At 39.2% G+C, this 13249-nt stretch overlaps 1 protein-coding gene across 3 annotated transcripts in view; it reads right to left on the reverse strand.

The window, feature by feature from the left end:
- Positions 1–4721: 4721 nt before the first annotated feature.
- impact (impact RWD domain protein) overlaps positions 4722–13249 on the reverse strand; it is a 38311-nt gene continuing 29783 nt past the window's right edge. For 2 of the 3 annotated variants that reach the window (XM_067396841.1, XM_067396843.1), the window contains exons 10-12: positions 12438–12528; positions 8087–8221; positions 4724–5155 (exon numbers count right to left, since the gene is read on the reverse strand). In XM_067396841.1, the coding sequence (XP_067252942.1) occupies positions 5096–5155; positions 8087–8221; positions 12438–12528 (286 nt within the window). In that variant the 3' untranslated portion in view covers positions 4724–5095. Of the gene's footprint in view, positions 5156–8086; positions 8222–12437; positions 12529–13249 lie in introns of all 3 variants that reach the window. The other variant, XM_067396844.1, reaches the window with a different exon arrangement.

Consider the following 13249-nt stretch of genomic DNA (forward strand, 5'->3'; position numbering starts at 1 on the left):
ATGGTTACAAATTCTCAGCTTAGAAAAACACAAAGATATATTGATAAACTGATAAATTAGTATTTATTCTAGTTCACCCAAAAATTGGTGCAAATCTGTTTGATTGTCTTTGGAACATAAAAGATATTTTGAAAAAAGTTGCAGTGTTTGTGCCAATGGGATCCAATGTCGTTTGGACCCCAAAAACTTATTTTGTGTTCTGCAGATTAAAATAAGTCAGTTCTCTGTTCTAAAAGATTTAGTTTTTGTTATACTCTGAGTAAATTCTCATCAAGGTTCTTCAGGACTGACTTCGACTGATGAATTTCAATAGGAATTCTGTTCACAATTTTTAACTATAGTACTGTGCACTTGCAGTGTTCGGTGGTTTCAGAACCATGGACAGCATCTGTTGCTATCCACTCTAGGCAAAGATCAAGCAGGTTATTCTTCAAAGCTTTCCTATCCTACCCAGTGGCTGTGCCTCACATATATACATTATATACGGTCTCCTTTTATGAGGCATGATTATCTACAAGCAAAGAGAGACCGTTGTGAATGCCTCTATCAGCCAAGAACATGACGTTAAAGGCATTACGAATAAACAGCCTAATTACACTACACAGTTTTTTTAAATTGCACATCATGTACAGTACGCCTCCTCTTCCTAAACACACTTACCAAGTCCGCATTCTGGGTTTAAAAAAATTCTTAATTACACTCACTGTCAGAGACGTGGTCTTCTTTTCCTGCGTGAGTCATTTCCCTACTGACACAAAAGACCAACTTTAGCCCTGTGAGCACTTTCTCAGCTGTGCACCAGAGCAAGACGATAGCAGTCACTTTGCCCCTGCGTTTCACACACACATGCATGACATTGATACTGAAATAATGGTGCATCTGTGAAATCCAATTTAGTGGCACTGCATGGTGCAGCTCCTTTAGCTTCCATTAGTTCCAGCAGTTGTGCTGTTAAATTCCTCTAAAACCCCTTTATATTTGTCATTCTTTAATTATGAAGTGCAAATTAACCCTTGGGCTCTTAAACCAGGATTTCTTGTCTAGGCCCCGACAGCTATACCAACCGCTTCCAAAGAGGGCCACTTGAGAGGCCAGAAAGCAATTCGATTAGCATAAGTGTGGTTTTAAAATGTGATAAAAGCACAGTGAAACAAATGTTTCAATCATGTAAATGAATCTCAGTCAGTGAAGAACTCTCTGTCGCACTTGATACAAGCATCGAATTGTTTTTTAAATGACATGAAAGTCAACATGGAGTTATACCAAGATGTTAGCAGCAGATCCTTTAAGTCCTGTAAGGAGCCTCCATGGGTCGGACTTGTTTGTTCAGCACATCCCACATATGCTCGATTGGATTGAGATCGGGGGAACTTGAAGGCCAAGTCAACACCTCAAACTCATTGTTCTGCTCCATTCCTGAACCATTTTTGCTTTGTGGCAGGAGCATTATCCTGCTGAAAGAGGCCACAGCCACCAGGGAATACCGTTTCCGTGAAAAGGTGTACATGGTCTTAACAATGCTTAGGTAGATGGTACGTGTCAAAGTAACATCCACATGGATGGCAGGACCCAAGGTTTCCCAGCAGAACATTGCCCAAAGCATCACACTGGTCACGTGTCCACTGTTGGCTCTTTCGGTGGTGGACAGGGGTCAGCATCACCCTGACTGGTCTGCAGCTATACAGCCCCATACGCAACAAACTGATGCACTGTGTATTCTGACACCTTTCTATCAGAACCAGCATTAACTTCTGGAGCAATTTGAGCTACAGGAGCTCGTATGTTGGATCGGACCACAGGGGCCAGCCATCAATGAGTCTTGTCCGCCCATGACCCTGTCACCGGTTCACCACTGTTCGTTCTTTGGAGCACTTTTGATAGATCCTAACCACTTCAGACCGGGAACACCCCACAAGAGCTGCAGTTTTGGAGATGCTCTGACCCAGTCGTCTAGCATTCACAATTTGGTCCTTGTCAAACTCGCTCAAATCCTTACGCTTGCCCATTTTTCCTGCTTCTAACACATCAACTTTGAGGACAAAATGTTCACTTGCTGATTAATATATCCACCCACTAACAGGTGCCGTGATGAGGAGATGATCATTCACCTGTCAGTGCTCATAGTGTTATGACTGATTAGTGTATCTTGAGAAATGTCTGTGTTTTTTGTCTATACAATTGGTAAGTCAATGGTAACCAAAACCGTTTAGTTACCAACATTCTTCAAAATAAAACATAGGAACCAAGTCCAATAACCATGCTAGTATCCCAACCCACACCTTTTTGGTTGTGGTACTGAAAGGGTTAAAGTCTTGATAGTCTTGTTTCAGGTTGTCATGTTTCATGTTGTTAATGAGCAGGGATTTCAGACATTAAAGCATTTGGACTTGCAGCAAAGAGGCAGGTGCCAGAAGAAGATAACATGGAAAAGCAGCTAAGTGCCTTTTTTAGCAATCAAGCTCTTTGTTGCATTATTCTTGCAGCGGAAGAATTATTCCGTGTATTCCAAAGGCCCAGAGCGAGAGCCACAACTCATTTCAACAGGGATCTGCTCTCTCACCTTCTAAAGAAGTAGGAGAGACTCTTATGAGACAAGCTTTCGGCTGCACCCTTCTGATGTTTGATCTCTGGAGATGAAGAGCCCTGACCCTCATTTGAACAAACAACAACGGCCATCTCCCAAAGCCACTTCAGATGATAAAACAACATGAATTACCATTCTACTCTGGTCTTCTTGCTCCTCAAGGCCTCAACGGAGGACAGCTAATGTGCTGATTTGATTTCTCCCACGATTAATATTATTCATTGATACTGTTGTCAGCCAGTATACAAAAGGGAATGGTTTCTTATCCTCCATGCAAATTAGCCACTTTCATGCAATGCTAATGGCTCTCTCTTGGTGTCTATGTTTGGAGGGATATTTTCTGGTCAAGTCGAGGTGCAAAGTTCAATATTGCATTTACTCTCACAGTCGGTTGCATCAATTGGACGATTAGCATGTCGGAGATCTGCCTTACAGGCAACTTAAAAAGTACCAGAACAAAGCATGTTATTTTCTAATGTACTCTAAAGGTATTTAAATGTTAGCTCAAATTCTTGCTTGAGATGTTATTAGCCGTAACGTTACATAATTGCACTTTGGGCAAACCATTCTTACAGTAGAGGAAATTAAGAATACCAAAGAGGTCTGCACTCTAAAAACCTTTAATTGAGATGCACAGAAGATAAGATGAGAAACGTTTCGGCTCTTTGCCTTCGTCAGTGGAGGAAATAAAAGGCATAGGAAGCCAAACAGACCCTAAGCAAGTTTTGTCCAGTCAAATCAATGATTAGCATGTTGGTATGGGTTTAGGCTGACAAAACACAGCATTGCATTTTCAAGTGTACTGTTCAAATATTTGTACCAAAGCTTGATTCCTTGGCAGAAATCTAAGTGGCATTAGTCCTTGCATTTCACAATTAAACTTTTCTCCATTAAATTGGCAATTTGCTATTGGCAGTTAAAAAAGCACCAATGCACAGCATGGTATTGTATGATGTTATTTCTAGCCAAATACAGTTCAGTAGATGTCAGATGTGTCCCAAAATAAAAGATAACTGTTGGTTACAGTTCAGATGAGACCCCTGAGAAAGTTGTGTTCAGACAGCGAGTTGGTTTAGTCAATTTAAGAAGTATCAAAGCACAGCATGTCTAGTAACAGAGCTGTCCTTTGGGGAAACAGTTTTCACATTTGCTGCCATGATTCTGTGGACCAAATAAAAGGAATCTATTAATCAGGGTGCCAAACAGACCCTCAGCAAGTTTTGCATTCAAAGCAGATTTTGCCTTATACACTGAAAACATGTCACAGCAATAGCCCACCAACGCATTTAGCATTGCCCCTTGAGTCGACGCAAGCAATTGAATCTGAAAGGGTAGGTGCTGACAGTCAAAAGGTGCATTAATATTCATTGAAAGGAAATTGTGGAATATAGGGAGAGGCATGAAAGAATAGTCCAGAGAAAAGGGAATAGATGCATGCAGGGAGGATGGAAGTGAGAAGACTACGACTTGCGCTGCAGAAAGGAAAGAGGCCAGAATGTCAAATGCCCAAAGGTATTTAAGAGGGAAGACAGTGACGATATGTGTGTGCACCTTGGAGAAAGAGCGTAACTAAGGAAAAACTTCAAAAAGCACTTGAGTACCTTTTCCGGATGACTCATTCCCACAGAAGAATTCACCGGCTGCAAACCATTCTGAGGTCCACAGGTTGAGCCAAGACTTGAAATCATTCAGGGACGCTAGAATGCAAACCAACTATTTGCTTTCCAACACACACCACCAATGCAAGTGCCTCCAATTCCAACTTAGTATTCATATGGTTCTCCCGTGACCTAGCATCTGCTTATTAGGACATTGAGCACCAAAGCGATCAAGTTATTCTCACATGAGCTCATTAAGGACTATTAGCATGCAAGTCCTCATGTAGGAAACTCACCAGGTGGCGGTGGACTCTGGCCCTGCAAAGTTTGATTCGTAAAATAACGGCATTCAATATCCAAAAGGTTAAGTATGAGTGAAAACGCAATGCTGGGGGAGCAATAATCAAGGAATTAAATAGACGGCCATAATGGACGTTTGACAATCAAAGCACTTTCAGGGCCTGTTTTGCATTGACATTTGCCGTAAAAAAAAGTTAGTCAATTTAAAACGGACATGCCGGTATGACGCTCCTGGAAAAGCTTAAATTGCTTTTGTCAGGCTTTATCAAATTACATTATTAGAGCATCATTAAACCGGAGAAAGGATCAAAGGTCGCTGATGAATGTCAGGTGTATTTATTACCTGTTTCACACTGGTTTGTCCTTGTGACTTCAGGCAAGCCTCAAACTCTCATTTGTAAATCAATTTGTGATTCATAAAAATCTTTATTCATAAGATAAAGCACTTAGTGTGAGATAATGTGTAACACAAACCATTTTAGCTGTTTAATCCTCATCACAATATCAAACGCTTTACCCCGTACACATCACTATTATAGGAATTTTTTCATTTACTTTATTAGTCAGAAACCAGTTGCCAGTCCTCATATGTTCAACATAGATGTTTTTCTTTTCACTTTGCCTTCTTGCCCTTGGATCTTTTGTTCTTCCCTCCAGCTTTGGATGTTTCCTCCTGAAAGAGAAAAAGAAAACATAAAAGAGAAGTGATAAAACTTGTGTAAAAAGGAAATCTGAAACGCTTGCCGCTAGAAGAAACTGAGAAATCTATAACATTATAAATCATTTTTATATTACATTTGAATTCAACCTTAATTATATTATGGTGCTACATCACATTGTTTGGCTGTGGCCTCAATATTGGCCTGAATATTGACAAAAACCCGTACTGAGAGCGAAAAAAATGCTCATGTCAAACATGAATGTTCAGTATGAACAAAAACAAGCCCGTAATACTGAACAATATTTTATTTTTGGGGCATAGAATGAGAATAATTTATTTATTCATTAGTAATTTAACTGGTATTTAATTAAATTGTTTATATATCTCGTCATATGAGAATCACATAAAAAAGTGGCAATGTAGATATCAAGTATCTGAGATTAGTTGTCATTGTTTCTGAAGCGTTTCTTTATGAATGTGACGCTATCATCTATTTGATTAAATAATGTATCAATCATAATTATATAATTAAACATTCATGTTACGAATTTACTTGATTAAACTCATGGGTCTGACATAAAATTGTGAGAGTGTGTTTTAATATGGTTAGAGGAAAGAATGCCTTCACAAAACTCCATGCAAATAAACAATTTCCACCCTTTCATCAGGTCCTGTGAATCAAATTCATTCAAGGTATAAATTTGCCAGTATGAGGATGGGAATTGAAACTAACATGCCTGATGCAATATAAAGCAACTGTGCCGTAAATAATGTGTTTGTCATTTTTACCAGTTCGTCCTCAACAAACGTGAGTAGAAGGCTTGTTAACTTGCTCCCATTCCTCAGACAGTTTTATTATTTAGATAGTGTCTCTAGGGACCCAATAGTGTCCAAATGAATGTTTTTAAATAAGTCTATATTTATGATTCCACACATGACGGTCTCGCTCCCCGGCTACTCTGCCTGGCGGTGGTCCTTATTATGCATTGTATGTTAATTACTCTTGAGCCGCAGTGGACAGAGTGCGAACACAATGAGTCAGGCAGCTCAAACTGCGAAGATAACACAACATTCATCCTCACCCTGAAAGAACAGCGTGATGTATCCGAGCCTGAGACATGCACAGTGTCAGGAAATCAATGAGAGCTGACGTCTCCAATCAGATGTGTATTACTTAGGCTAAAACTACAAATTTCAATGTGCAGTTTTCCAAGAATCACAAAGACGGATCCTTGCATTCTTCTTGAAGCCAAAATGTGCACGACGCAATGAAGAACTACAATATGCACTAAATGCAAATTACGGCAGTGAGGAGGAGTTTTTGAGCCTTTACAGATGAACTGACATTACAGAGAAGATTTTAATGCATTCACTATGGTTAGTGCTGCATGGACAGTTTCTCTCTTTGCTAATGCATTGAAGCAGTGGTTTGACTCATTCATTTACTCTTATAGTTCTGGAGTGGAATAACAAAACTAATTAGTGAAAAGCTCAAATTACAGTAATTACGATTTTTACAAAAGACACACTAGTCTTTAATAAGCAGGTTGGCGTAATGGGCTCTTTGGTGGTACGAGATAGTCAACTAAACAACTTCTGAGGCGGTCGAGTTCAAAAACAAACTCATCCAGTCCATAATCAAAGGAATTACAGAAATCCACAGCTTAAAATAGAAGAAATGTGTGCTGTGGTGTTCCTTTAGATGCTTTAACGCCAACCATCGTAACGGTGTGTGCCACAAAATAGGATCTGAGGGCCTGCGTTCGCTCTCATGAAACGTGACAGCTTTGGTATTAGGCCTTGTGATTTCCACAGCCGAGTGATGAAAACGCCCATGCTGCTTTCATTGAGTTGAGGTTTTGGAAATTAATTCTAGCAAAATCTTAAACAATCATATCACACATGCGTGTAATTGTACGTCTGCATATAAACCGATGCGCCCCTATTATCCAGGTAACCATAGCAGCCCTGCAGCTGTGCACGCGTCCTCATTTGCACAGAAATGAAAGAAAACAACAAACAAAATGAATCCTCAGAAGAAGTCAGGCGCATGCCAGCAAATCTCCTCAGAACTTGTTTTTGTGTGACCTTATCACCGTGATTGTTGGATGAGTAAGTGGCGGACACTCAAGAGGAGAGCTTCTCTTCATTACAAATACACAGAAGTAACCAAAAATGGAATACTGAACATTTACTAATCAAAAACGGCACCGACAAATCTCAGAAAGAAAAATACAAATGCGTCAACAGAAGACCTTTGCAAGAGAAGGTGGCAGAACTGTTTCCATAAAAAAAAAAAAAAAAAAAAAAAGATTTTCATGATGATTGGTTTTGTTAAAAGTTCTGTCATGACTACTCTCTGAGTGTCTGGCATGGTAATAGGTATGACAATGTTGATTTGGTCTTGGTGGATTAGATCTGCTATGCTGGTGCTGCTGTTATTGCTGCTGCAGTTTTTTTTCTGCTCCTGCTGCTGCTGCTGTTGGTATCGCTCCTGCTAATGCAGTTATTGCTGCTGCTACTGCTGTTATTACTTCTGTTATTACTGCTGCGGTTATTGCTGCTGCTGCTGCTGCAGAGCAAGTACAGGACTTGCTACTGCCAATTTATGACATGCTGCTGTGAGCAAATAAGACATGCTGCTGCTGTACAATATAGCGTACATGAATTACTCATAGCAGATCTATACAGGTGGAGCTGGGGAAGGTGGAGGGTTTCTGAAAGCATGCTGCACTGCTAAGGCAAACGCTACCAAGAATTTGAAGGTTGAGCATGCAAGCTCATTGGCTACTGACACAGCAGGAACCAATCAGCTGTGGCGTATAGAGAATGATGTGACTGCAAACAGGTTAAGGATGTATTAGCCTGGGCCTCTAGAGTTTCATGACAGAACGTTGTATTCCTTAAATGTCTGCATTGTACATATTTGCTCAGCAGTCTTACTGAAGTGTCCGTGTAGCCCTCTTGAATGAGGATGTTCCTGGCGCAGTTGTTGATGTGTTTGAAGCGGTCGGGGCCCAGCAGAATTCCACCGTACCATCGAGAGACCACCACCAGCACGTTACGCACATCCAGGATCTGTGAGACAGAATTGACAGGAAACCCTTTTTAAAGGGTTAGTTCAACCAAAAAAATTTCTGTCATTTATTACTCACCCTCATGCCGTTCCACACCCGTAAGACCTTCGTTAATCTTCGGAACACAAATTGAGATATTTTAGTTGAAATCCGATGGCTCAGTGAAGCCTCCATAGGAAGCAATAATACTTCCTCTCTCAAGATCCATAAAGGTACTAAAAACATATTTAAATCAGTTCATGTGAGTACAGTGGTTCAATATTAATATTATAAAGCCACGAGAATATTTTTGGAGCACCAAAAAAACAAAATAACGACTTATTTACTGATGGCCGATTTCAAAACACTGCTTCATTAAGCTTCGGAGCACAAATGAATCAGTGTATCGAATCTGCTGTTCAGAGTGCCAAACTGCCGTTGGCAGTTTGACATGCGATCTGAATCATGATTCGACACAGCAGATTCATAACGTTCAATTATCAATTCATTTAATTATCAATTCATAAATTCATTTGTGCTCCGAAGCTTCCTGAAGCAGTGTTTTGAAATCGGCCATCACTATATAAGTCGTTATTTTGTTTTTTTGGTGCACCAAAAATATTCTTGTTGCTTTATAATATTAATATTGAAACACTGTACTCACATGAACTGATTTAAATATGTTTTTAGTTCATTAATGGATCTTGAGAGAGGAAATGTCATTGCTCCCTATGTAGGCCTCACTGAGACATCAGATTTCAACTAAAATATCTTAATTTGTGTTCTGAAGATTAACAAAGGTCTTACAGGTGTGGAACAACATGAGGGTGAGTGATAAATGACAGAATTTTCATTTTTGGGTGAACTAACCCTTTAACATGTCTGAAGCAAATGTGAATGGTGTTTGCTAATGGATTACGATGTTGACTGTGTGTCTTTTTTTAATTTTCACTGGAAAATATAATCTGAACAAGTAAGTAACATTTCTGCCACTTTTGTTCTGACCACTTGAGGAAAAAAGCATTGGGCCTACAAAAAAAAATAATAATAATTGCGCTGCCGATGATGATTAAATCTAATGATCGCTTAGCTCGGATCATGCCAAACCATGCAAATTATTATTACTGTTATTTTGTTCTCAAATTGTTAATTTTAACAACATCAGCATTGCATGACTATCCCTGCATCTCAATCAGCTCCCTAGGTCGTGAATCAGTATATCATGTAAATGAATGTGGCAGATTCCCTGATCAGGGGGCTGACTGACATGCAAACTATGTATATTTAGTGTGTATTAGAGTTACCTGTAGATTTCAATTTCTGTAGCCACTCCACAGTCCAAAGTATTTTGCTTTTTGACGACGGGTGACTCTCCAATTGTCACTGATGATTGTCTTTTTTTATCTTTCTGGATTACAATCAGTCATCAAAATGATTTCAGCTGCTGTGAGAAAAGGCTATAAATTATCCGCTACCAGCAGCGTCCTCACATCATAAAACCGACTAGCCTGGACTCCTTCCTTTCTGTTTACAGACGTGACGTAATGACGCACGAACTGCAGCATGCTCGAATTTCCCGCGGAAATCCACCATGCCGCTTTTATTATAAAACATTATTACAAGCTTACCGTTGTGAATCGAAACAAGATAAGGAGTTTTGAACATTGGCTGGTTATGTACTTGCTCAAAAATTGATTTTGGATTATTTTTAACCAAAAAAAGTTACGGACTGCAGCTTTAACCAATTAGTCTTTGACGCAATTTTTGCATGCAGAAAAGTTAGATGTCGATAGATCAAATTCAATCCTGGTTTTGATTGTAGTAACATTTCACTGACACCAATGCATCTAGGTCAAAGCCGTGTCAACGCCTGTCAATGAATTCATTTGAAAAGTAAAAAGCAAAATTTCAATGTTGCATCACTGATGCACAGATTCACAAATGTTTCCTTCATGCACATATTTCCCCAAGACGGCACGTAGCCTGTCAGTCCCTGTTTGGGAAAGGAGTCGCTTCAAAGGCGCAGAAAAGACAAAATATGGCCTTTGTGAAGAATGACAGCTCTCAAGTGTCTACAGTACTCGCTTGTTTTATTTTTTCCCACAGCACCGCAGGGATGTAGCTGGCTGCCCGCCGGAGGGGAGGGGAAATCACAGCCATCTGCACATGCCACCTCTATTAATAGTCGTTTCTCTTTCAAACATGCCGTCACACTCGAAAAACAGGAAATAGTGGGATGAACTCCAAAAGGCTAAATGATCGCATGCGAACGGCTGTCAGTATTCACTGGTATATATTCATTCATTCACTCACCAAGAAAGAGGTCAACAAAGCTCTTAAACAGGCCATGTTCTGTATTTTATAGCATTTTTTAAGCATTAGAAAAACGCATCCGTGTCAGCATTTTCGCAAAATACGTTGCGTCGTGCATGTTTCGCAACAGTTTCAAAGTGAAATATCCAGTGAGTGGCGTTTATTATGTTGAAAAAGCTTAAAAGTGCTAGCTATTTTACTGCCTCTAGTGTTCATTTCTGCTACTGATATATAAGTATTGGTACGTATTTTGCATTTTGCAAAAATATTGACACGGCTACGTGTTTTTTCCCCATCAAATCCTTTCAAAATTTGCTTCATGAGCAGATATTTCTTATATATTAAAAATAAAATAGTTTCTCTTGGATGGCAAAAATAAAGTTGCTGAAGTAGCTGTGCAGTGTAGCAAACTTAAAAATGAAGCGTCCGTCAACTGAAGGCACAACGAACTGCAACTGCGACGCTTCACACTACATCAACTTCATTGAAGATCATTTGAAAAACAATACCACAGATGCTACGCTTCCTGATAAATTTAACCAATGTCACGGCAGACTGCGGGCTTGTTTTTCGCGGAGGTTATTGACGGAAATGCTGTATCTTTTTTTAAAGTGGATAGAGATTACAGTGTCATGTCGTGTTTCACACTGGAGGGTGTTGACGCCGCCGCTCATGGGGCTTTAATCAGAGAAGTGGAGATAAGAGAAAAGATTATGGATGAATGACACATCCATGTGCAAATATCTGACATAGCAAGAATGGAATTGGGATCAAGACAGGAGGAGCGGATGGATAATCCTAGCAGCATATCAACAAGCCTGCTAAAATGATCCACTGATGTTTAATACGTGCACAGCTTGCAGATTGCTTCAAAATCAGGTGCTTTAAAACACACTTTAAAGGCAATGATGCCTTTACTGAGTGCCGTAGGCACATCTTTTATCAAATAAATAAATATAGATGATATACACTACTAGTCAAAAGTTTAGTTTTTTTTAATACTTTTGAGAGAAGTCTCTTCTACTCACCAAGGCTACATTTATTTGATCAAAAATACAGTAAGAACAGTGAAATATTTTGAGATATCGGTTTTCTAAAATATAATTTATTCCTGTGATCAAAGCTGAATTTTTCAGATCATTACTCCAGTCTTCATGTAACACGATCCTTCAGAAATCATTCGAATATGATGATTCACAGGAAAAAAAATGAGATTTTACAACAATTTAAAATAGAAATAGTAAAAATATTTCACAACAGTACTGTTTTTACCGTATTTATCATCAAAAATAAATGCAGCCTTGGTGATCATTTTATACATTATAAAATATCTTTTTGAACTGGACAATTCCTGTTCTTTGGTTGTATATTCCCAGGTGAAAAAATACTATAGTAAATACTATACCATACTATCGTAAATTGTAGTATACTGTATGATAGTATTTACAACACTTTGTTAATGAATGCTACAGTGTACTGTGGTATTAACTAACTGTAATAAATACTTTAGTATACTTTAGTTTTTACTACAGTAAACTGTAGTGTATATTGTAGTATAATATACCCTGTAGTTGTAGAAAACTTAATACAGTATTGGGTAAAGTAATTTGGTTATATTACTACAGTTGTTACATTATCACAGTAGCAATAGAATTACCACAAAAAGTACTTTACTATAGTATTACTATAAATTACTATAGTATTTTTTCACCTGGGTTGGTTCTTATGCTTTTGTTGTGTTTAAAGGACATTTTGAACATTGCTTAAAAATTCTCCTTTTTGGGTGAAACCTTTAATAAGTAAAGAACTGAGCAAAGAGAATACAGAAACCCAACAGAATCCATACTCCACAAATACTGAAATCATCATATATCTTGAATAACATCCACTGTCCAATATCTCACCTGACACTAACACACTTTTACCTGCAAAAGATGCAGCAATCGGCCACCCGCAGCGGTTTCTCCATCATCCTCGCAGTCCTGCAGGAAAGAGTTTTTATCCTCAAAGTAGATCCTGATGAAAACATGAAGGGATTGTTAAATAAGTGTCAGAAAAACTTGGCCAGAATCATAGCTCTTTGCTCCGCGAACCCTCAGTGGCCACTTTCCAAACAGCCCGCAGTGGTGGCAGCGAATTGTGCTCGCATTATGCCGTGTTTGCGAGGCGTCTGGGGTTTTGTAGTTGTGGGTGTATTTCAGAGCGAAATTGGGAAAGGATTTGGATGAGGCATAATATCAGACACAGAGAGGAGTGCAGGAAAATAGGACACCCCGCTGAGGTTTTTCGTCTCAACATAGTCGCAAGGGAATTGAAACCACAAAGTCCATCTTTTCGGGAATAGTTGTTTTGAGTGACTGAAACCAAACAGATGCCGGCAGCAGATGAGCACAGTCAGTTTGCTAACAGCCAAGAGACACATCGCTGCCCAAAGAGACCTTTCACCACATACGGCTCATCATATGTGTCATAGACGGGAATGACGGTCATTTCAACACTTTCTTTGGGAATCTGATGTGAATAAGGCGGCCAATCAGTGCTAAGTCACAAACTTCACAGTTGAAATCACGTCTCCTATTAATGGAGGCACGTTGTGACAAATCAACAAGACCTTTCATGAGATAATGGTTGCTCTTTTAAGTATGGGTGTTATCATTCAGGCCCATAGCACAAACAATGTAGTCTCACTGTATGTATTTAAAGGAACACTCCACTTTTTTTGAAAACAGGCTCATTT

Source organism: Chanodichthys erythropterus, chromosome 10 (assembly GCF_024489055.1).
Source record: "Chanodichthys erythropterus isolate Z2021 chromosome 10, ASM2448905v1, whole genome shotgun sequence".
Lineage (NCBI taxonomy): Eukaryota > Metazoa > Chordata > Actinopteri > Cypriniformes > Xenocyprididae > Chanodichthys > Chanodichthys erythropterus.